General features: G+C 43.3%; 1 protein-coding gene across 3 annotated transcripts in view; it reads left to right on the top strand.

Moving 5' to 3' along the window:
* The window catches only part of H6PD (hexose-6-phosphate dehydrogenase/glucose 1-dehydrogenase), a 74,458-nt gene that overhangs the window by 24,559 nt on the left and 24,106 nt on the right, over positions 1-25,793 (top strand). For all 3 annotated transcript variants that reach the window (XM_007493026.3, XM_007493024.2, XM_007493025.3), the window contains 2 exons: positions 9,541-10,169; positions 12,448-12,565. In XM_007493026.3, the coding sequence (XP_007493088.2) occupies positions 9,541-10,169; positions 12,448-12,565 (747 nt within the window). The remainder of the gene's footprint in view (positions 1-9,540; positions 10,170-12,447; positions 12,566-25,793) is intronic.

Here is a 25,793-nt window from a genome sequence, read left to right as displayed (position 1 = left end):
GTCAGAGCTGAGAGGAACCTTACAACCCCAAACAGGCTAGAAAATGTCAGAGGGGAGAAGGGCTTTAGAACACAGAACATCAGAGCTAGGGGAGTCTTTAGAAGAGAGAATGTCAGAGCTGAGAGGAACCTTAGAACCCCAAACAGGCTAGAAAATGTCAGAGGGGAGAAGGGCTTTAGAACATAGAACATCAGAGCTAGGGGAGCCTTTAGAAGAGAGAATGTCAGAGCTGAGAGGAACCTTAGAACCCCAAACAGGCTAGAAAATGTCAGAGGGGAGAAGGGCTTTAGAACATAGAACATCAGAGCTAGGGGAGTCTTTAGAAGAGAGAATGTCAGAGCTGAGAGGAACCTTAGAACCCCAAACAGGCTAGAAAATGTCAGAGGGGAGAAGGGCTTTAGAACATAGAACATCAGAGCTAGGGGAGTCTTTAGAAGAGAGAATGTCAGAGCTGAGAGGAACCTTAGAACCACAAACAGGCTAGAAAATGTCAGAGGGGAGAAGGACTTTAGAACATAGAACATCAGAGCTAGGGGAGTCTTTAGAAGGGAGAATGTCAGAGCTGAGAGGAACCTTAGAACCCCAAACAGGCTAGAAAATGTCAGAGGGGAGAAGGGCTTTAGAACATAGAATATCAGAGCTAGGGGAGTCTTTAGAAGAGAGAATGTCAGAGCTGAGAGGAACCTTAGAACCCCAAACAGGCTAGAAAATGTCAGAGGGGAGAAGGGCTTTAGAACATAGAACATCAGAGCTGGGAGAGTCTTTAGAAGAGAGAATGTCAGAGCTGAGAGGAACCTTAGAACCCCAAACAGGCTAGAAAATGTCAGAGGGGAGAAGGGCTTTAGAACATAGAACATCAGAGCTGGGGGAGTCTTTAGAAGAGAGAATGTCAGAGCTGAGAGGAACCTTAGAACCCCAAACAGGCTAGAAAATGTCAGAGGGGAGAAGGGCTTTAGAACATAGAACATCAGAGCTGGGAGAGTCTTTAGAAGAGAGAATGTCAGAGCTGAGAGGAACCTTAGAACCCCAAACAGGCTAGAAAATGTCAGAGGGGAGAAGGGCTTTAGAACATAGAACATCAGAGCTGGGGGAGTCTTTAGAAGAGAGAATGTCAGAGCTGAGAGGAACCTTAGAACCCCAAACAGGCTAGAAAATGTCAGAGGGGAGAAGGGCTTTAGAACACAATATCAGAGCTTGGAGAATTTTTAGAAGCGAGAATGTCCTTAGAACCCAAAACAGAATAGAAAATGTCAGAGAGGAGAATGGCTTTAGAACACAGAATATCAGAGCCAGGAGGTCCTTTAGAAGAGAGAATGTCAGAACTGAAGGGTCCTTAGAACAGAGAATGCCACAGCTGAGAGGAACCTTAGAACATACAATGTCGGAACTGGGAGGACCTTGCCAAAGAGGTCATCATCCAGGCCAGCCCTTTCATTTTAGAAAGCAGGATACCAAGGTCCAAAGCAGGGCAGTGGCTTTGCCCCTGGTCCCTCATCTGGTCAGTGGTGGAGCTTGACCTGGAGCCTGGATCTCCTGATTCCCAGACACTAGTTTGTTCCGTTGCTCTTGCATCTTGGCAACATTTGGACTGTTTTGCTTTTTTATTGGGGTTCTATGGTCATCCCAGTTTCCAGAGTGATGGCTTCTCTTTTAGAGGGAGAGAAGGGGCCTAGGAGTCCAAAGATTTAGCTGTAGCCAGCAGCATGACTCTCCCTTCCCATCCTCCCCCCACCAGTAGCAGCCAGGACGGGGACACGGGTGAGAAAGATGGTGCTTCAGGAAGGGCTTCACATGGAACCTGTGAGCTTACAAATGTCAGGGCACTAGGTAGAGGACTTCAACTGAAATAACTGAGTGATGGAGATAATGTCTGGGTCTTGCCCGTTAGCTTCCTCTTTTTCTGGGTCCCTTGCTCATTGCTGACCCTGGAGGTCAGTTATCTGGCTTCTTCTTCTGATTCTGCCTCAGTCTTGCTACATGATCTTGGGCAAGTCTTTTTTCCTCCATGCCTCAGTTTACTTCCCCTGTTCTTAATAGATATAAGGTAATTTGGGGTGGGGGAGGAGGCATCGGCGGCTGGTGTGGACTGGGAAAGACTTCATGTAGAAGATAGCACTTGAGGTGAACGCTGGAGGATTTTAAGAAGTACAAAGGGGGAGCATTCTAGGTATGGGGGACGCCCAGTCCAAAAGCAGAGAAAGAAGTGCAGAAATCCTATATGAGGCCAGTATGGTTAGACTATAGACTAATTGTCACCCCTATTAGCACATGGGCTACAGAAGACAGAAATGGTGGTTTGTACTTTCTTTTTATCTCTGGCACTTAGCATAGTACCAGACACATAGTAAGAACTTCATAAAGGCCACTAGGTAACTCATTGGCTAGAACTCCAGGCCTAGAAACAGGAGGTCCTGGGTTCAAATCTGGCCTCAGACATTTCCCAGCCGTGTGACCCTGGGCAAGTCACTTGACCCCCATTGCCTAGTCCTTACCGCTCTTCTGCCTTGGAACCAGTGCACAGTATCAATTCTAAGACAGAAGGTCAGGGTTTAAAATATTTTAAATTCATTATTATTTTAATAATAACTATAAATTATTATCTTATTAGTTGGTCAATTTATTGTAGGTGAAGGACCTCATGGGAAAGTATCTGCTTGGTTTTGCTCTTTTCTTTTGAAAACACACTTATTTCTGTATTTGTTCTTTTATCATCCATACGTACTGATGTATCTCTCTCCCACCCTTCCACCTCCTCAGCCTCCATCATCTCTTACAAGAAACTAAAAAAATGGGGGGAGACAGTTCAGCAAAACTAACTAACATTTGAGAAATTCCAATGTTATAGGCAATGATCTGTATCCAGGGCTGTGGGGTGGGCAGGTGGCAGGAAGGGAAATGCTTGGCTCTGCCTTTATATCACTCTTTGGGGCCATCAGCCACCCTCTTCAGAGATCAGGAGACCTTCTCCCATTGTATGAGAATTTATTGGTCAAAGAGAAAGAATGACATTTAGATGTAGAAGACACTTTATTTTATTTTTTTAAACTCTTACCTTCTGTCTTAGAATCGATACTGTGCACTGGTTCCAAGGCAGAAGAGTGGTAAGGACTAGGCAATGGGGGTCAAGTGACTTGCCCAGGGTCACATGGCTGGGAAGTGTCTGAGGCCAGATTTGAACTTAGGACCTCCCATCTCTGGGCCAGGCTCTCCATCCACTGAGCCATCCAGTTGCCCCCTCCTTTTATTATTTTTTTAAACCCTTACTTTCCGTCTTAGAGCCAATGGCTCCAAGGCAGAAGAGTGGTAAGGGCTAGGCAATGGGGGTCAAGTGACTTGCCCAGGGTCACACAACTCCTTCTATTATTTTTAAATATCATTCGGAGAGGTCCACACTGTAGGGTTCACCAGATTGCCAAAGGGTCCATGACACAAAGAAGGTTGAGAACTCTGGCTTTAGAGGTCACCAAGTTAATTTAATTCAATGCAACGTGCACTTATTAAGCCCCTACTATGTGTGGGCTAGGCACCACACTCTTTAAGTACTAAGAGTGGGATTGAGTTCCTCTCTGTATATCAGAAGGCTCCGTCCCTCTCGTTGCTTCTCTCCCCATCTTCCTCTTGGTCAGTGCTTAAGAAAGGGACGGCTGAGAGCAGCAGAAGCAGGAGAACACGGTACACTGTAGCAGCAGTGGGCAGAGATGATCAGCTTCGCTACTCTCCACGATGCGACGATCCAGGACAGTCCTGAGGCACTTGTGCCAGAGAAGGCTCTCCACCTCCGGGGAAAGAACTGTGGGAGTCAGCGTGCAGATGAAAGCAGACGGTTTTTCAGTTGTTTATTTGGGGTTATATTTGGCGGTTTGGGTTTTATAAGATCACTGGCTTACAAAAATGACTAATATAGAAATATGTTTTGTGTGATAAGGCATGTACAACCCAGATCAAATCACCTGCCAGAGGCAGAAGGGGGAAGGGAAGGAAAGGGAAGGAGGGAGATAATTTGGATCATATAACTTCAGAAAACATGTGGAAATCTGTTACTACATGTAATTGGTAAAAAAAAAAGTGTTAAAAGACAAAGGGACAGTGGGCAGCTGGGTGGCTCAGTGGTTTGAGAATCAGGCCTGAAGACAGGAAGTCCTGGATTCAAATCTGGCCTCAGATACTTCTTAACTGTGTGACCCTGGGCAAGTCACTTACCGCATTGCCTAGCCCTTACTACCACTCCTCTGCCTTAGAACTAATACCCAGTATTGATTCTAGGACAGAAGGTAAGGGTTTAAAAAGAAAAGAGAAAGGGACAGGGGAAAGAGGGGCTAGGATGGGGCATCAAGGTATTGCCCCCCCAATCTCATCATCCTTCCCCCCATCTCTCTTTATCTCCACCTCTGTAGATGAGTGGAGTTGCCATGTCTGCCCACACTCCCATCCCTTGGTTTTCTGCAGATTTCCCCTCTAGAGATGCCTCTGCCTTGAAGGAAAAGAAAAACCTGCAAGGTCAGTGAGGAGAGAAGCAGAGAGGAGAAAGGGAAAAAAACCCCCATCAGGCCCAGAATAGCCAAGAGAAACAACATAGCAGCTGCCAGATGGCAAACGCAGGGTACAGACTCAGTACATATTCCTTAGGCTGCCCAGGCACTGGGGGTAGGGGGACCTCCTCCCAGATCCAGCACCTTGGAGAGAGGAAGTTGGGTGAGCTGTTGATGGCAGCAGGGTCCCCAGAGACTCATTCAGAGTGGAGCTGGCTGGCTCTAGCTGGTCCTGCTTGCTTTTTATTGATATTTTTGGTTTTTACGATCACCTGCATTTTCTCATTTAGACTCCACCTCCCTCCCTGCCCATCTCTTGTAGTCCAGGGACCGATGTGTTATTTCATTAATAGAGGGGGCTCCTGAATGAAAATAATCCTTCTACTGGTGCTGATTGGCATCTTCTAGGACAATTTATAATCTTAGAGAATTGCCTCAAGGATTCAGAAGATAAACGACTTGCCCAGTATTATTTCGCTGCAGAACTTGAACTCAAGTCATCTTGGCTTAAAGACTGGGTCACATCTCTTATATTAACAAATATCTCAGGGCAGTTAGTGGATAGATACAGCACCAGACCTGGAGTCAGGAGGACCTGGGTTCAACTGACCTCTGTGTGATCCTGGGCAAGTCACTTAACCCTGTTTGCCTATCTCTTGCCCTTCTGACTGAGAGTTGTTACTAGGGCAGAAAATAAGGGTTAAAAAAAAAAGAATAACTCAGCAGAGTCAACACATCCCCAAGTACTCTCCAATCCAGTGTAAAAATTAAATTTATATCTCTAATAATAAAAATGTTATATTTTATGAGGTTTATTAAGGATCATTAGAAATTAAGGAATAAAGAGGATACAAAATAAAAACTACGTGCCCAGGGCTGGTTAGCCATTTTCAAAATTTCCCCACCTTACCACCATCACTGCTGATGCTACATCATGCAAAAAAAAAAAGAGGACGGGAGGCGTTACTGCCAGTTAAATACCAATAACGTGATCTTGCCAACGTGGAGATGCAGGAGAGATTGTAGGGAATTCTGGGAAATACCAAGGACTTCTGGGGAATGAAGTCAAAGATTCAAAGTCTCCATTTATACACCAGTGATACTGGTCTCCTTGTCGTTCTCTGGACAAAACACTCCATCACCAACTCCAGGTATTTTCCCATACCTGGAATGCTCTCCCTTCTCCTCTCCACCTCTTGGCTTCCTTCAGATTCCAGCTAAAACCCCACCTTCCACAGGAAGCCTTTCCAAATTCCCCTTTTTGGTAATGCCTTCTCCACTGATTGTCTTCCATTGATCTTGTCTATATTGTGTTTATACATACTTGTTTGCGTGTTGTCTCCATTAGCTGTGAGCTCTTTGAGCGTAGGGTCTGTCTTTTGTCTTTCTTTGTATCCCTAGCTCTTAGCATAGTACACATAGTAGGTACCTAATAGATGTTTATTGACCACACCGACCAAAGTGAGCCTGTATATGCAATATTCCATACCCATAGTCCTCCACTTCTGGAAAGAGAAGACGGTTCTAGCCAGTATTTCTAGCTCTCTTCCTTTAATTCCTCTCTGGTGGCTTCTCAAGGATATTGTAGGAGGACTCTTTGCTCAGGGGATATCGGGGTACAGTGGAGGGAATTTGGAGTCAACAGACCTGGGTTTGAATTATTACCTGTGTGACCCTGGGTTGGCCCCAGTTACCTCCTTGGTAAAGTGAGAGGGTTGGATTAGCTGACTTTTAAGATCTCTACTATCTCCAAAGATCTGTGAGACTATGAAATAGGGAGCTATCTCAGCCTTGAGGAGCTGTGACTTCCTTCCTTATCTAATATATCCCTGAACCCATCTGGTTTCCATTCCTGAACTTGGCCCCCCTCTCAGCTCATTTTAAACTCCTCCCCCTACCTTGCTTCCCCTCTCTGCAACACCCCTGCCTCCAACACACACTTTAAGATGAATATGGAATGGGGCAAACTAAGTGGTTTAGTGGATAGAGTGCCAGCCTAGAGATGGGAGGACCTGGGTTTGGCCTCAGACACTTCCCAGCTAGGTGACCCTGATCAAGTCACTTGACCCCTATTGCCTAGCCCTTACTGCTCTTCTGCGTTGGAACTGATTCTTAGTATTGATTTTAAGATAGAAAGTAAGGATTTGAAAACAATGAATATAGAATAAAAATGAGACACTTGGAACTTGAGAAGAGTAAAGGTGTCATGGGGCCACTAAAGATGAGATATGCTCTGAGAAGCTTAAAATTTGGAGCCAAAGGAGAAGCATTTATTAAGCACCCACTAGATGCCAGGCACTTTGCTTAGAGTTGGGGATACTTTTCATGCATTCCTTGACAAATATTCATTAAGCATATACTCTATGCTAAGGGCTAGGGATATTTTTATTCCTTCCTTCAAACATTTATTAAACACCTACTATATATTGTTATCATATGAGGCTCTAGACCAGTGGTGGTGGCCTTTTGGTGGGACAGGTGATGTGAGAAATGTCCTCAGTCGCTCATGGAGAGGGGACAGGGAGCAGCCCAGTTTCACGTCCCTCTGGCTCTCTAGTAATGAACTCTGGTGAACTCTGTGCTGGGGTGATGGTGTGCATGCCCACAGAGAGAACTCTGAAGGGCCCCCCTCTGGCACACATGCCATAAGGTTCACCACCATAGCTCTAGGAAATACAAAGACAAATTTGAAATAGTCTTTCCCCCTAAGGAATTTATATTCTAATGGGGGGGGGGGATTCTCATGGATAGGGATGACAAAATACACATGAAGCAGTTAGAAGGTAACCTTGGAGAAGGGAAGACTAGTAGTTGGAGGATGCAGGAAGGACCTCTTGTAGAAGGTGGCCTTTGAGCTAAATCTGGAAAGAAAACAAGAGGTTTTAAGGGTTGGAGGGAGGAAGTGCATGGAATGGGGGACAGTTAGGGCAAAGGTATAGAGATGGGAGATTGGAAGGTCACATGCGAAGAACAATAAGAAAGTCAGTTTAGTTGGACTATAAAGTGTGTGGAGTGGAAGAATATGTGATGTCTAAAAAGGTAGGATAGGTCCAACAGAGAAATTTATATTTGATCTTGGAGGTAATAGGGAGCCCTGGGGTTTATTGAGTAGGGGAATGAGGAGATCAAACCTTTGCTTTAGGAAAGTCACTGGTAGTTATGTGGAATATAGATGGGAGAAGAGAGGGACTTGAAGCAGGAAGACCAATCAAAAGGCTGGTATAATTATCTAGGTAAAAGGTGATGAAAACCTATAACTAATATGGTGGTCCAGTGAGGGGAGAGGAGGCCAACTAAAGGAGAGAAAGAAAAAAAACAAGATTTGCCAACTCAATGGATTTAGAAGGGTTTGTATCCCAGTACTACTTCCTTGTGTGACCCTGGGTGAATCAATTTAACCTCTTAAAGACTCAGTTTCCTCATCTGTAAAATTAAAGACTTGGAGTAGATGGCCACTAAGGTCCCTTTTAGTTCTAGATCTAGATCTAGATCTAGATCTAGATCTAGAAGCCTCTCCCTGGGCTTCTCTTTTCCCATGTATGGAGGAATGGGGTTAAACCTCACAGGCTTCATTCCATTGGGGTTACTCCCCCTCCTGCCCTTTGCTACAGCCATACTAGTCTACTGTCCAATAATTGTACATTTCATCCATCTCTCACCTCTGGGTTGCTCAGGCAGTCCTCCATGCCTGGAATGCCCTCCCTATTCATGTTCTCTCCCTCCCCCTTTCCCTCCCCCCTCCCAGAGCCAACAAACAATTCCACTGGGTTATACATGTACGATCACTCAATTATTTCCATATTATTCATTTTTGTAATCGAGTGATCTTTTACAACCAAAACCCCAAATCTTATACCCATATAAATGAGTGATAAATGCAGTGTTTTCCTTCTTCCAATCTACTCCCCCAGTTCTTTCTCTGGATGTGGATAGCTTCTTTCTCATAATTCCCTCAGGATTGTCCTGGATCATTGAATTACTATTAGTAGCAAAGCCGATTACGTATGATCATCCCATAGTGTATCAGTCTCTGTGTACAATGTTCTCCTGGTTCTGCTCCTCTTGCTCTGCATCACTTCCTGGAGGTCCTTCCAGTTCACATGGAATCCCTCCAGTTCATTATTCCTTTGAGTACAATAGTATTTCATCACCAACATATACCACAATTAGTCCAGCAATTCCCCAATCAAAGGGCATCCCTTCATTTTCCAATTTTTTGCCACCACAAAGAGCGCAGCTATGAATATTCTTGTACAAGTCTCTTTCCTTATTATCTCTTTGGGGTACAAACCTAGGAGCAGTGGTATGGCTGGATCAGCAGGCAGGCAGCCCTCTGGGCATAATTCCAAATGGCTTTCCAGGCTGGTTGGGTCAATTCACAAGTCTACCAGCAGTGTATTAGTGTCTCAATTTTGCCCCATCCTCTGGGGGACTTTAGAATAGAGAATGTGAGACCTGGAGGGACCCTTAGAATGCAAAACGTCTGAGCTGAAGCATCCTTTGCTTTGTCTCAGGTGCCCCTTGGTCCCTATGTCTTTTTGCCCTGGCATCTGGCTTGGTGTGCCTTAAATTACCCCAGGCTGCCATGTTGCTGGCAGAGCCCTGGCTTTGGAATCAGGATGTGGGTGAATTCCGTCTCTACTCTTGACTCCCGGTGAGATCCTCCCATCTCTGGGTCTCTGTCTCCTCCTCTGTTGCTACTGTTGCTGTGTGGTAGGCTCCTGCTCATCCCTGTCACAGACTTGGCTGGGTGGCAGCACCCAGAATGTGGCCCCAGCCGTGGCACTCCTTGCCGCCTTTTGTAAACATGAGCTTTGCCCCAGGCTGAGCTGGAGCCTGGCTCACTGCTAAAGGTAACCCTGGGACAGGAGGGGATTTCCCAGATGACAAGGCGGTTATAAATAAGCCCTAGAACAGGAAATGCTTGGTGCTGCCCTCTATTAGAAGCACCTGCTTGTGCCTGGCCTTTGATCTTCTCTCCTTTCTGTCTCCTCATGTCCTCGTGCTCCAGGTCTGAAGATGCTGAGGATTGCCATCTGCGCCATCTCTATCCTGGGGTCTGTCCTGGCTCATGCCCCCCAGGGCCACGTCTCCATCATCCTCCTGGGAGCCACGGGGGACCTGGCCAAAAAGTACCTGTGGCAGGGCCTTTTCCAGCTCTACCTGGATGAGGCGTCCAACGGCCACAGCTTTCGCTTCCACGGGGCAGCCCTGAATCCCCCCGAGCAGGGGTGGCAGCTCATGACCCAGGCCCTGGACAAGCTCTCCTGCCCCTTGGATGTGCTGCCCGAGTCCTGTGCAGAGCTCAAGGGGCAGTTTCTGAAATTGAGCCAATACTGGCAGCTGCAGACAGCTGAGGACTACTCGACCCTAAGCCAGGACATTGAGACCCGGCTCCAGCAGGAGGGCCTTCGGGAGGCTGGGAGGATCTTCTACTTTTCTGTTCCTGCCTTCGCCTATGCAGGAATCGCCCAGCACATTAACAGCAGCTGTCGGCCAGGGCCGGGAGCCTGGCTGCGGGTGGTCCTCGAGAAGCCCTTTGGCCATGACCGCCGCTCCGCCCAGGAGCTCTCCAAGGAACTTGGGACCTTCTTCCGAGAGGAGGAGATGTATCGCGTGGACCACTACCTTGGCAAGCAGGTAAGACACCCAGCAACGACCTGCAGGCATTAGCTCTTTCCTGATCAGGCTGCTTGGCCACTCTCTCTGTGCCTAGTCAGAGCTTCCCCTTTAAGTCCTCCAGCCTTTAAAATCTTAGGATAATCTTGCTTGCCTTCTCAATGGATAGGGGAGGGACTGGAGGCACAGAGGGAGAGAATTTGGAACTCAAAGTTTTAAAAAAGAATTTTAAAGACAAAAATGGAGATATTTGTATTTAAATATCTAATTAATTATTTAATCAAAATAGCTAATCTAATCTAAATATTTAAATTAAAATTTAAATAATGTATATAGATATATATTATATGTGTTGTCTATATCTTATATGATACACATATAATATATGCAATCTAATAGCTATAAGTATTATGATATATACTATATAATATATATTTTGAATATATGTAATGAATAGATATATTATACACATACCCTATATGTGTATAATACACACATAAGATATATGTAATAGAATAGACATATTTTAAGTATTTTATACTACCATATATTATATGATATATTGTATAAGTAATATATATACATATGTATGTATATCTATATGTGTCTGTCTGTCTAACTATCCATTTATCCATCTACACCTTCACTCATCTCTATCCATCTTAATTACCCATCCATCCATCCATCCATCCATCTGTTTCTCTATCTATGTCTATATCTATTTCTATCTTCTGAGACATCCCTAAAAACAGGGACTTTCTCCCCCTTTGTATCCTCAGGTCAGAGCACAATGCCTGATAGAACGGATCATAGACCTAGAGAGGGAAGAGACCTTCCAGGCTTCTGATTCAGGCACCTCACCTCAATGAGGAGGTTCTCTACAGCAGAGATTGGGAGCTGGCTTTGGAACTAGGAAGATCTCTATTCAATTACTGTTTCTGGCACATACTGTCTCTGTGAACCTGGATAATGAAGATGGCAGGGCTTAGAATCAGGAAGATCTGAGTTCAAATCTAGCTCCAGACCTTATTGGACCTGGGCAAATCATTTAATCTCTGTCTGCCCCAGTTTAATCAACTGTAAAATGGGGATGATAACAGATCCTACTTCCCAGGGTTTTTGTAAGGATTGAATGAGATAATAATTTCAAAGTGCATATATTGCCTGGCACATAGTAGGTGATTTAAAAAGACTTTTTTTTTCCCTTTCCCCATCCTCTTTAACTTCGCAATGTGCTAGGTAACTCTCTCAAACAGTAAGTTACAGAGAGTACTTGTGGTCTCCCTGTCAGGAGAAGAAGGTTCCTCTTCCTAGAGAACTGCTGAAATGACAGGTCTGGACCCCCTCAAAAATAAAGGAAAATTAAAAAGGGGAGGTAATAAAGGAGAAGGAAGGGCTGGCCATGGGAATAACCAGGGAAAGAGACCTGACTAGAGACTGAAGTCCTGGGTTCAAATTCCATCTCTGCCATTTGTGACCTGGATGATCTCTTGGAGTTTCATCTTTCTCAGTTGTAAAACCAGAGATCAGATTGGTTGGACTCTGGGTTTTTTCTAATGCTGAGATCTTGGTACAGTAGAAAGAGCATTTGCTTTAGAGTCTGAGGGCTTGGATTCAAATTCTTTGTGACTTTGGATAAGTCCCTTCTCCTCTTTGGTCAGCCTATCTTCTATAAGATGGAGGAGTCAGACAAATGGCCTCTGGGGTGTCTTTGCCCTTGAGATCTGGGATCCCTGTTCCTAAGAAGCAGGAAGAGCTGGGTTGAAGTCCTACCTTTTAATCTGCCACTGGCTGTGAGAGTCCTTAATTTCTCAATGCCCTTAAGGTTTTAGTAATAACAAACAAACAGTCTGCATTGGCTAATTGACCAGGTGGATAATTAAACTAACGGAAATCATATGATTATTTCAATAGATGCAGAAAAAGCTTTTGACAAAATACAACACCCATTTGCGTTGAAAACACTATAGAGAATAGAAATAAAAGGACCTTTCCTCAAAATAATTAGTATTTATTTAAAACCATCAGCAAGCATCATCTTCAGTGGGAATAAATTAGAAGCCTTCCTAGTAACATCAGGAGTAAAACAAGGATGCCCATTATCACCTCGATTATTTAACATGGTACTAGAAACACTAGCAGTAGCAATTAGAGAAGAAAAGAAATTGAAGGGATTAAAGTAGGCAATAAGGAAACTAAACTATCATTCTTTGAGGATGATATGATGGTAGAATTAGAGAATCCTAGAAATGGGAGTGGCAAGCCTAGCCCTACTTCAGCCCCTCTTCTTTCCTGACAGGCAGTGGCCCAGATCTTGCCCTTCCGAGACCAGAACCGTAATGCACTGGACCGGCTTTGGAACCGGCACCATGTGGACAGGGTGGAGATTGTCATGAAGGAGACAGTGGATGCAGAGGGTGAGTGAGGGAGGGATGGAAAGACAGAGGGAGGGAATGGGGTGAGTAACATTCCTTGGCTCTCCACCATTCTGGGCTCTCCTGCTCCTTTAACCCAAGTCTCTCCCTGATGGCATGTGGAGGACCAAGAGCCTCGATGAGTGACTTTGCCAAGAACACTACAGGCTGAGCAGGTGCTTTGGGTCTTTTCTTGGCCAGTTTCTTGTCATTTCAGTCTGTCAGCGATCAGAAGTTTCTGAAGGGCAGGACTGGCCAGTCACCTCATGCTCAATGACTTTCAGGACTCCTTGTCATGTCTAGGATTAAATGCATAATTTAAAACCCTCTAGAATCCGGCTTTTGTATTTTTCCAGATTTCTTCCACCTTCCTCCCCTCCACATAGTATATATAATCCAGTTATGCCAACTGGTCATCTTGCACTTCCCAACATGACCCTCCATTTTGCCTTTCCATGTCTTTGCACCACCAACTTCCTCCGTTCCTGAAATAATTTGCCATCCCCAACTTGATACTCACCTCTTGGTTTCCCTTGCTTTCCTTCAAGGTTCAGCTCTAATCCCACCTTCTATTTACTGTTGTGGTTCCATTGTTTCAACTGTGTCTGTCTCTTTGTGGCCGCTTTGGGCATTTTCTTGGCAAAGATACTGGAGTGGTTTGCCATTTTTTTCTCCAGCTTATTTGACAGATAAGACCAATAGAGTTAAGTGACTTGCCCAGGGTCTCACAGTCACTAAATATCTGAGGCTGGATTTGAACTCATGAAGATGAGTCTTCCTGATTCTAAGCTCAGTGTTCTATCTACTGCACTGCCTTCTATAGGAAGTCTTTTCTGTGCTCTGCCCTGTGCCCACAAATCCCCAGGGGCTAATCTCCTTTCAGATGACCTCCATCTACTCTCTTTCTGGTTCCCTAGTCATTTATTTGCTGTCTCACATTCCTTCAAAGCAGGAATTCTTTTTTTTACCTTCCTAGGTATCCCTGATGCTTAGCACAGTGTCTGGCACATTTGTTGTTTAGCCATTTCCGATTCTTTGTGACCTCAGGGACCATATTTCCCATGAGGTTTTCTTGGCAAAGATACTAGAATGGTTGGCCATTTTCTCCTCCAGTAGATTAAGGTAAAGGGAGGTAAAGTGACTTGCTTGGAGTCACACAGCTAGTAAGTGTCTGAGGAGAGATTTAAACTCAGGTCTTCCTGATTCCAGTCCCAACATCTAGCTGCCTCCACCTGGCATAAAAAAAATGCTGAATAAATTTTCATTGACTGACTGACTAGTTTCTACCTAACTAGGATTCTCCCATCCTGCCCTTGGGAAGTTGCTTTTTTTAAAACTCAGATGTTAGACTTTATCTCTACCTCTGTCTCTCTGTCTCTGTCTCTCTGGATCCCTGTCTCTGTCTCTCTTTCTCTAACCCTTACCTTCTCTCTTGGAATGGATACTAAGTGTTAGCTCCAGGGCAGAAGAGTGGTGAGGGTGAAGCAATGGGGGTTAAGTGACTTGCTCAGGGTCACACAGCTGGGAAGTGTCTGAAGCCAGATTTGAACCCAGGTCCTCCCAAACCAGGCCTGGCATTCTCTTTGCTGAGCCACCCAACTGCCCCATTTATCTCTCGAGATAAGAGGGGGCCAGGGAGACCCAGTTTGGGGACTCAGGTTTCATAATTCATTCATCTTAGTAGACTCATCTCAGCGCCCTAGAAACTGCCCAGCTTTGAACAGAGAGGTCTCCAAGCTGCATCAGGCCCTTAGTCAGTCAGCCCTCAATGGACCTGCCCTTATTTCTTGGTTTCTTGAAAATTCCTCCTGGCCCAGCTTTTAATCCTGCCCCCTGCTGCCCTGCCCAAGTTGGTCCTGTTCCCATTCTCTTGGTTTCCAGAGTCCAGCTGCCCATGACAGGCTCATGTTTGGGAACTGATGACTCCCATCCCCTCCCTTCATTATGCCAGGCATGTGGGCACTGCCACCACTGCTGCTGCTCAAGGACAGGCATGGCTGCCTCCTCCCCCTGCAATGATGCTGCAGAGTTTGTCTGCAGCGTTCAGCAGACAGTGGGATGTTTCTGGTCCAGCTGCTGCCCTGCTGTTTGCTCAGCCTCTTCTCCCTGAGCAGCCCCTCCTTGCTTGGGTCTCTGCAAAGGGGAGGAGCAGGGGTCTGGGTGCTGCCCCCCATGCCGGAGTCGGCTCTGCATTCTCCTTCTCTGTCTGGGCTTGACCCTCTGTCTTCCTCCATTCTCTTCTCTTCCCTTGCTTTCCTCCTTCCTCCTTTGAGTAATCTTTCCCGTAAGGGCTCCAGAAGCCCACGTCTGCAGAGACTGTTTGTCAATGTGCTTTGGGATCACAGAGGAAGGGAGAGAGGGGGCTGGGGAGACCCAGTTTGGGGACTCGGGCTTCAGAGTAACACTTCACCTTTTTCATAGTCCTTGAAGGCTTTATAACAATATTTTATATTTTATTACATTTCCAATTTTATAACCATTACATAACTTTTGAGTGTTTTCAGCTTACATAAAAGGGCTTTTTTTTCTCCTAATAACCTCTAGCAGGCAGGCACTGCAAGGAGGGCCACAGATCAGAGTGGAAATTCTTGGATTTGGGGTAAGAGTCCCCCCGTTCTAATTCTACCACTGCCACTTTCTAGCTGAATGGTCTTAAATAAATGACAAGCTCTTTGGGTCCCTCTTTGAGGGGATTGGACTTGGCCTCTAACTTCTTTTCCTACTTTTTAGGGCTCTGATCTTCATTATGTAAATGAGGAGACATGTTTAGAGTAGTTAAGGGACTCACCTAAGGTCACACAGCTAGTAAATAACAGAGATGCTCCTGCAACCCTTGACCTTGAAATCCAATATCCTCCCTCCGACCCCTCACTGCCACTATACTCTGTGATCAGTGTTACAAGGCTGGAGCTCTGTCTTGAGGCCTTTGGTTTGAACCCAAACCAGGACCTTCCCTTCCTTTGTGGCCTGGATCTGGGGAACCTTTGTGTCCTCTGTGGGCACAGTGGGAAGAAGGTCACACCTGGCCCTCCCATTTCTAGGTCTTGTTCTCTATCCTCTGAGCCAGCTGGCGGCCCTCAGAAAATAATTTTTAACATTTGCTTTTTTTTTAAGTTTGAGCTCCAAATTTTCTCCCTCCCACCCCTGCCTCTCCGTGAGAAGGCAACAATTTGATATCAATTATCCATGTGCAGTTGTTGCGTGGATGTTTTTACTGATGGTTCTCAAAAAATAGATTCCTCCCCTAGGGGCAGCTGGGTGACTCAGTGGAAAGAAAGCCACATCTGGAGATGGGAGGTCCTAGGCCCAAATCTGGCCACAGACACATCTTAGCTGTGTGACCCTGGGCAAGTCATTTAACCCTCGTTGTCTAGCCCTTCCCACTCTTCTGCCTTAAATCCGATACATAGTATTGATTCTAAGAAGGAAAACATTCAAAAAATATCTATGTATCTATCAACATATCTATGTATCTGTCTACCTATTTATGTATCTATGTGTCTATGTATTGATCTACCTATCTATGCATCTACATCTATCTGTTGATCTATCCATCTATCTACCTATCTCTCTATCCTTCTATCCCTCTATCCAACTAAATATCTATCTATCTATCTATCCATCTATCTATCTATCTATCCATCTATCTATCTCTTTATCTATCAATTCATTTATCTATCCATTCGTCTGTCTGTCTGTCTGTCTATCTATCTATCTATCTATCTATACATCTATCTATCTCTTTATCTATCAATTCATCTATCTATCCATTCATCTGTCTGTCTGTCTGTCTATCTATCTATCTATCTATCTATCCATCTATCTATCTCTTTATCTATCAATTCATCTATCTATCCATTCGTCTATCTGTCTGTCTATCTATCTATCTATCTATCTATCTATCTATCTATCTATCTATCTATCCATCTATCTATCTATCTATCTATCTATCTATCTATCTATCTATCTATCTATCTATCTATCTATCTATCTATCCTTTTATACATCCTTCCATCTATCTATCTATCTATCTATCTATCTATCTATCTATCTATCCATCTATCTATCTCTTTATCTATCAATTCATCTATCTATCCATCTGTCTATCTATCTATCCATCTATATCTCTCTATCTATCTATCTATCTATCTCTTTATCTATCAATGCATCTATCTATCCATCCATCTATCTATCTATCTATCTATCTATCTATCTATCTATCTATCTATCCATCTATCCATCTATCTATCTATCTCTTTATCAATTCATCTATCTATCCATCCATCTATGTCTGTCTGTCTATCTATCTATCTATCTATCTATCTATCTATCTATCCATCCATCCATCCATCCATCCATCCATCTATCCATCTCTCTCTCTTTATCTATCCATTCATCAATCCATTTTTCTATCTCCCTCTCTCTATCTACATATCCATGTAGCTATCTACCTACACACACACACACACACACACACACTCCTTCCTCCTCTTTCCCTGCTGAATTAGATCATATATTGCAGATTCTAAGCTGGAAGTAACCCTAGGGGTCATCTAGTCCTTCCACTTCCTTTAAGAAGGAGGGAAACTAAGGCCTAGAATGGGAGAAGTTATTTATTCAAGTTAATTCATCACAGAAAGAATAAGTGATTGAGGCAGAACTTGAATTCAATCCTATAATTCCAAGACTAGTAGTCTTTCCCTTGCTCCAGATTTATAATACCTCCTTCCCCCCATTCTTTAAAATATAACACAAATGTCACCTCCTACAGGAAGCCCTCCCTGATTGTCTCTGGTCAAAGCCTTCCTTCTTTGGATCTCAGAGAGCCCTTTGCTTACCTCCCTCCCTTTATTCCATGTTTTAATAAGGGTTATTGAGTATTTAGCCAATTCCTGATGGTTGCTTCCCCCCATTTTTTAGATGGGGAGGGGGTGCGGGCCACATTCCATCCTTCTACAGGCCCTGAAGGATGGCTATGAGACAAGAGATCAGCTGTTTGGATGTACATCTGAACCCCAAGAGGGCAGGCTCTGTGAGGGGGCAGAACTAGTTCTTCCTCCTCCTCCACCCCTCCCCAACTCAATGTTCTGTATTCAGAAGACCCTTTGGGCTCCTCACAGGGTATATTTTTAGACCCTCACCTTCTGTCTTAGAATCAATACCGTGTATTGGTTCCAAGTCAGAAGAGCGGTAAGGGCTAGGCAATGGGGGTCAAGTGACTTGCTCAGGGTCACACAGCTGGAAAGTGTCTGAGGCCAGATGAGATGACGTCTAAGAGTTCCTTCTAGCTCTTAACTTGGACCTTGTGGGTTTTGGAATCACTCAGTGAGTGAGTCATCGTTGTTATTTTGGTCCTTCTGCATAATTGTGTCTGTTGGCTTCTCTGCACCCCCAACAAAGTCCCAAGCACTGGGGAGAGGAGCTGGGCTACCCTGACACCTGGTGTCTCCCTTGGGCATGGTGGCTTCCCGTAGGCTTGCTGGAAGGGTATGTAGGGAATGGGGTAGAGGCGCTGCGGAATTGTTCAGTCGTTTTTCAGCAATGTTGAACTCTTTGTAACCCCGTTTGGGGTTTTCTTGGTAGAGATGCTGGAGTGGTTTGCCATTCCCTTACCTAGCTCACTTTGCAGATGAGGAAACAGAGGCAAGGTGAGTAAAGTGACTAGCCCAGGGTCACACAGCTACTAAATATCTGAGGCTATGTTTGAGTTCAGTCTTTTTGACTCCAGACGCAGCTGTCTTTCTACTGTACCACCTAGCCAGGGAGTTATGGTTCTGCTATTCAGGAGCTCTTGCAGAAAATCCTCCAGAAAAGGCATTTAAAAAAATTTTTAAACCCTCACCTTCCATCTTAGAATCAATACTTTGTATTGGCTCCAAGGCAGGAGAGTGGTAAGGACTAGGCAATAGGGGTCAAGTGACTTGCCCAGGGTCACACAGCTGGGAAGTGTCTGAGACCAGATTTGAACCTAGAATCTCCCATCTCTAGGCCTGGCTCTCAATCCACTGAGCTACCCAGGTGCCCCCTAGGAAAGGCAATTCTTAAAGACAAAGCCAGCCTTCCAACCCTTAAAGCTTGCTTACTCCTCTCCTCATTCCTCTCATTTTACATATGAAGAAACTGAGCCCCATGGAAGTGGCTTATCCAAGATCACAGCGGAGGATGCAGAGTTTGCACCTAGGTCTTCAGATTCTCCAATCCATCACGCGAATGTCATATATTCTGAAATTCTCTTAGCTTATAGGATCATAGATTTAGAGCATTGGCAAGTAGAAGATTTCTTTATTTGAACCCAGAAGACCTGGGTTCAATTCCAAACTTTGCTGCTCAGAACCATGTGCTAGTGGGCCATAGGTACTTCTTTCTAGCCTCTAGAATGCGGAATTCTACTTGATGACCCCTGAAGAGTCCCTTTCAGCTCTCTAGCTATGATTCCATAATCTAAATCCTGTGCTTTCATTTCACAGATAGGATGTGGTTAACCTTAACCAGAAAAGTTAAGTGACTTGCCTAGAGTCTCATAGATAGTTAGTAGCAGATCTGGGATTTGAACTCGGGTCATCCTTTGACTCAAATCCAGCAAGACATCAGGTATGGTGTATTAATGGATGTTTACGTAGCCCGTTAAAATTTGCGAAGCTTTTTTCTAGTGTAAGATTAAAATGAATATCCAATAGCTCCAAGTATTATATTTTGTAAGATTTATTAATAATCCCTTGAAGTAGAGGAAAGAAAAGGCAAAAGTGAAGCCTGATTAAAGAGAAGTCCCCCCCCCCACCCCAAAGAGAGCGAGGGTGGGGTTACAGAAACTTTATCTCCAAAACGTAAGGACAAAAGGGGGATTCTGGGAAATGGAGTCCTGGGGTACAAAATTCTAATTACACACTAGATATAGTATATCATTTGAGCCTCGTGCTAGCCATGTTGGATAAGTACTCCAGGAATCACTTCCTCCATTGTACAAATGAGGAGGAGAACCCATAGTAGCTCCCAGGACTCTTCTAATAAGTGTCAGAAATGGGACTTAAACCAAGGTCCTAACAGCATGTCTGGTGCCCTGTCTTCATTGCCACGCTTCCTCTTAGATGGAAGGAATGTAATAGATAGAGCCCTGAATTCGAAGGTTCAAATCTCAACTCTACTACTTATTGCCTACGTGACCTTGGGCAAGTCAGCTTCCCCTCAGTGGGCCTCAGTTTCTTCCTATGTAAAATGGGAAGATTGGACTAGATGACCCCTGATCTAGGACTATTAGGGAAAAGAACTAGATCCATGATTTTCCCTTGTAGGAGGAACTCCCAGATTAGAAAACTCCCTCTACCAATTTCTGGTTGGCATTTCCCCTGTAACATATGGTGTTAGTGGGAATCTAATGTTTAGAATATAGTATATGTGTACATATATTTGCACATGTATGTATGTATGTATGTATTTCTGTGTGAAAGTGAGCTAGAGTGTTAGACTTGGCATCAGAAGACCTGAATTTGAATCCTGCCTCAGTAACTTCCTAGCCATAAAATCTCATATAATCCCAGACAAGTCATTTAACCTTTATTTGCCTCAGTTTTCTTATCTGTAAAATGGGGATTATAATAGTACCCACTTATAGGGCCAAATGAGACAAAGCTTGAGCTGGAGGAGACCCTTGATGTCATATTTTTGAACTCCCAAGTCTCTCTCTTGGGTCCTGATGCCAAATCCCCACTACTGATGCAGGCTGGTACCTTTTTTGACATGGAAAAATTGGGCAGCTAGGTGGTGCAGTGGATAGAGTACTGGCCAAGGAGACAAAAGGTCCTGTGTAGAAATCTGGTCTCAGGCACTTCCTAACTGTGTGTGTGACCCTGGGCAAGTCATTTCCCTTTGCCTTTGTTTCATCATCTATAAGAGGAGCTGGAAAAGGAAATGGCCAACTCTTTGCCAAGAAAACTCCAAATGGGATCATGAAGAGTTGGACAGGACTGAAATGACTGAACAACAACAATAAAAAGAAATTTAAGAATCTCGGTGACTATCGTATAGCCAAGAGCATAGTGAAAGGTTGCAGGAGTTGCCCAGAATCACATACCCAGTGTGTGTCAAAGGTAGACTTGAACGCAGAACTTCCTTGCTTTGAATCTGACTTGCAGATTTTCTCTCCACCATCCTATATGTTGTCTGTGATTATTGTTATTTTTTTTCTTGAGCCATTAAGCTTCTGAGGGATGGATTATGCTTTGATGGCCTCACGTGGGCTCCATCCAGGCTACTATGTTTGCTGACAATCGTAGAGCTGGCAGCTCCCTGGTATAGTCCCCTGGATCACATATTCCTACCTAGTGCCTTCTTCTGGACATCCTCCCTTTAGGAGTTCATCCCTTCTACCAATGCAAGTCTGCATTTTCTTTCAAATTGAAGAGTCTGGCAACTAGGTGGTGCAGTGGATAGAGCCCTGAGCCTGGAGTTAGGAATACCTGAGTTCAAATCTGGCCTCAGACATTTCCTAACTGTGTGACCCTGGGCAAGTCACTTCATGTTGTTTACCTCCATTTCATCATCTATAAAATCAGCTGACTTATAGCCAGCCTAAAAGTTAGGAGATCCAAATTAGTGTTTTTATTTAAAAGTTTTACTGGGGCAGCTAGGTATCTTGGTGGATAGAGCCAGCCCTAGAGACTGGAGATCTTGGGTTCAAATCTGGCCTCAGACACTTCCTAGCTGTGTTCTCTAGGCAAGTCACTTAACCTCCATTGCTTAGCCCTTACTACTCTTCAGCTTTGGAACCCATACTTGGTATTGATTCTAACCCAAAAGGTAAGGGTTTAGGGAGCAGCTGGGTGGCTCAGTGGATTGAGAGCCAGGCCTAGAGATGGGAGGTCCTGGGTTCAAATCTGACCTCTGTTAAGATTAAAAATTAGTTTCTCTGCTAAAAGTATTATAGTTTATGAGGTTTATTAAAGATTATTAGAATTAAGAAATAAAGAAAATACAAAATAAGAAAGCATGTGCCTAGGAGGGCAGAAAGGCCCATTCAATTTCACTTACTACATCTTGAGAGACGCATGTGCTTGGAAGGAGAAGCATGGAGACAGCGAGCCATGTGTACAATCAGTTTAAATACCTCTTTTTTTTTCTCTGCCCAGGTGAGGACTTGGGGAGATTAGAGGGAATTCTGGGAGCTAGCAAGGACTACTGGGGATTGAAGCATGGGGTTAAAATCTCCATTTTTACATTTTTCCATTTGATCCTATTGGGAAAGATTTTCCCCAAAAGGATCATGAAAACAATCAACTTAAAGATTACAATAATTTGAGAATAAGAGGAAAAAAACAAAACCAATAATTGCTAGATGCATTGACAAAAAGCCAGTTAGGGGGCAGTTCCCTTTGGCATGAAAGTATACATACAAATAAATGTTCAAATAACCATACCCAAAGTTCATTCTTGATCTTCTCGTGCAGCTTGTGGTCTGGAGGCATCTTCATGGTGTCTTCTCCAAACAGTTCAGTTTCTGGATTCGGAGAGGTAGCATCTTTCTTAACCTAAAATACTTCTCAAAAGGAATTTAAACTTTGCAATTTAAAATAATAATATTTTTACATTTCCCTGTGAAGAGGGTGATTGAAAAACACAGGATCACTTAGGGATGTATGGCTGAGTTATGAGGTATATGAATCAATTGGCAAGAGAAATTTAAAAGACATTAGAAAAATCCAAATAAAAAAAGATAATTTCTGAATGAAAATATAGACTATCAACGTCTTATAAATATATACTTATAAATATATAAATATATAAAATATAGACTACCAACATAAAAATTCCAAGTAAAGGAAAAGTAAATCTACAACAGGTCCTTGAATCAGGGCCCAATTAAAATGAACGAAGCAATGATGCATTTACCCAGTCAGTAGCCAGGAATACAGAAAGTTTGCCACATTATGAAAGATAGAAAAGGGACTAGATTATAGGAGCCAGGTTAGGAGCCAAGTTTGGGATACTTGTCTGTCAGTATTTTCAGAGTGAGTGTGGATACAAGGAAGGCCTACATCTTAACGTATGTTAAGCGTCGCAACCTTGAGTCTTCACACTAGGTTCAAGACCTTTGTATTGGCTTAGAAGTGTATCAATCCTTCCTGGATTGATTTATCTTTGGCCCTGTGTAATGACTCTTTTGTATATCTTGTCCTGGAATCAGACAGAATCATTAAGTAAAGTCTCATAATTTTTTTAAACAATTAGTGGCATCATTTTTATAGTCTCAAGCTTTTGGGGCATGCATTAGCAAATGTATTTTAAACTTATATTGCTGCGAAATAAAAAAAGTTAAAGAAAATCTTAATACTGGTGACATGTGCTTCAAATATAAACAAGAGAGAAAAATACTGAAATAGTATATTGCACATGCAAGAAAAATAAAAGAGTTTTAAAAATAAAAATGTAGCTTATAATCATTGACACACTCTGTCAGCTAAGAAAATATAGAATACAAGGCTTTCTCATCAAAAATGAGATCCATTTCCTCTTCATATCTGGCCATGATCCACTGTAAATACAAGCAAATGAATTTCACAAGGTAACATTTTTTATAAAGAACAGTATTACAAATATGTGGTATCAACATCCTCAAAATTCTCAATAGCCCAATTAATTACAATAACAAACACACTACCATTTTTACATAAGTTGCTATATGGCATTTTTAAAAGCCTATGAACTGATGGATATTTGTCACAATTTTTACAAATGTAGCAAATCTTTCAACCTTGGTAAACATATTTAAAAACAAAGTGAAACTTATTTTGGGTCTAGAACATCATCAAGAAATCTAGATATCATTGTGTGGCAGAGGAGTCTAAAACTCAAACCTCTGTAAAGTGAGCTGAAGAGTATAAATGAGAGATGTTCCCCCTTTTATTGGGGTGCGGCTTCTAGGGGTACTATATGCCCTGGGGTTAACTTCCCAGCTTCCATTCACATTTTTATAAATGCAGGAGTTGGGATTTATAATTGTATTTCCCTTCAGCTACTAAAATGGGCCTTACCTCGTGTTAGGGGCAGGCAAAATGACCAGAGATTGTTAAGAAAAAAATTCTAAAAATCATGTCTAAAGAACCCTTAAAATCAATTTGAGATATTTAGCTCATTAATTTTTCCAAAGGTTGTTATAGCAATTTTCTGATGGAGTCCATCTATCCTCTATGTGACAATTTACAAAGTCAAAAATAGAAAAGCTGTTTTTATATGGGCTTACTCAATAATGTTTGTTCAGCATAGTTATAGGAGAAAAGCAACAGAATTTAACAGTAGTTAAAGCCCAGTACATTAAAATGATTCAGTGTAACAGAATAGTATTGAATGCAGTAATATATGAACATAAAATATGAAATTAAATCACAAAGTTAAATCTTAAATAAAACAATCAGCAAAATGCAATAGAATACAGAGATTTTCATAACACATTGGAGTCTGAAATGCCTTAAAAATATAACCTCCAGTCTCTTTTAAAGTTCCTTGTGTTTTTTTTTCATTTAGATGCCTATTATCAGAAGGCAGAAGATTGGTGAGGGGTAGTAGGCAATGGGGGTTAAATGACCTGCCCAGGGCCACACCACTAGGAAGTGTCTGAGGCCAGATTTAAACCCAGGACTTCCCATCTCTAGGCCTGGCTCTCAGTTCACTGAGCCACTGAGTTGCCTCCCCGTAGTGAGGAATATCAAATTTGGCTAAAGAGTTTCAGGGAGCTGAATTTTTCCCCTGGCACTCAGGTGAGATAAATGAAAGAATCAATACAGTCAAAAGATATCCTTTTAAAGTAGCCATGCTTTAAGTTTCTGTTTGGAAAGGTCTCTTCCTTCTTTCCTTTCTTTTTCTTCCCCCCCCCCACCCCGTGATCTCCTGTCCCCAGTCCACATGGAGGCTCATTGTAGTCTAAAGAAAAAAAATCCCCATTTTTTACCAGCTGGTGGAAGTGAGTCCTGGGCCTGGGGTGATGAGCAATCTGCTCCGAGGCTAGAGTCTGCTGGGGCTGGGTGGGCAGGTCGTGACCAGGTGAGCAAGATTTGGGTCAAACAGGTCCAGAGCGCAGAAACCAGGTGAGCAAGAGAGAGACCAGGATCGGCAGCTGGAGCAGGAGCGATTTGAATCAAACAGGTACAGATTGCAGGCAGGAGCGAGATAAGTCAAGAGGCTTGCTAAAAAGCCTTGGAGAAACATGGCTTAGAAATCATTATCTAGGCCAACCTTTTTTTTTTTTAATTGAGAGGTTTTTTTTCCCATTAGGTCACCATACTGTTAAGATTAAAAATTAGTTTCTCTGCTAAAAGTATCATAATTTATGAGGTTTATTAAAGATTATTAGAATTAAGAAATAAAGAAAATACAAAATAAGAAAGCATGTGCCTAGGAGGGCAGAAAGGCCCATTCAATTTCACTTACTACATCTTGAGAGATGCATGTGCTTGGAAGTGGAAGCAGGGAGACAGTGAGCCACGTGTACAGTCAGTTTAAATATCCCTTTTTTTTCCGCCCAGGTGAGGACTTGGGGAGATTAGAGGGAATTCTGGGAGCTAGCAAGGACTTCTGGGGATTGAAGTCTGGGGTTCAAATATCCATTTTTATACCTCAGACACCTCCCAGCTGGGTGACCCTGGGCAAGTCATTTAACCCCCATTGCCTAGCCCTTACCGCTCGTCTGCCTTGGAACCAATACACAGTATTGACTCCAAGATGGAAGGTAAGGGTTAAAAAAAAAGTAAGGGTTAAAAAAAGTTTTATGGATGAACTTTATTCTTAGAGCATAGTGGTCTCCAACTAAATACATGGCCAAATGCTGTCCTTGCCCCTGACCAAATTAATTCTCCCTTGTAACAAAGAGAATCAAACAAAATTGACACAAGAATATTCCAACATTCTACATCTAATTCCCTACTTCCCTATGGAAAGGAGGGAGATGCCTGTTCCTTCCTTCTTGGGAACCAAACCTGATCTCCACAATCACTCTGCATTTGGCTTCACCTTTCAGTTTTCTTCATTGCATATAAGCAATTGTTTGCCAGGCTCCACTCTCTTCCTTCTTCATCAGTTCATACTGGTCTTCTCATACTTCCCTGAATTCCTCATATTTGTTATCTCATAGGATCACACAACTGATCAATATTCCTCATTTTACAATGGCTGGATGGAAAGAATGGAGGGAGGGAGGGAAAAGAGGTAGCAAGAAGGGAAGGGTTGAGAAATGAAGGAAGGAAAA

Source organism: Monodelphis domestica, chromosome 4 (assembly GCF_027887165.1).
Source record: "Monodelphis domestica isolate mMonDom1 chromosome 4, mMonDom1.pri, whole genome shotgun sequence".
NCBI classification, from domain to species: Eukaryota; Metazoa; Chordata; class Mammalia; order Didelphimorphia; family Didelphidae; genus Monodelphis; species Monodelphis domestica.
Note: the sequence above shows the minus strand (reverse complement) of the source record. Positions and strands in the feature narration are given on the sequence as shown.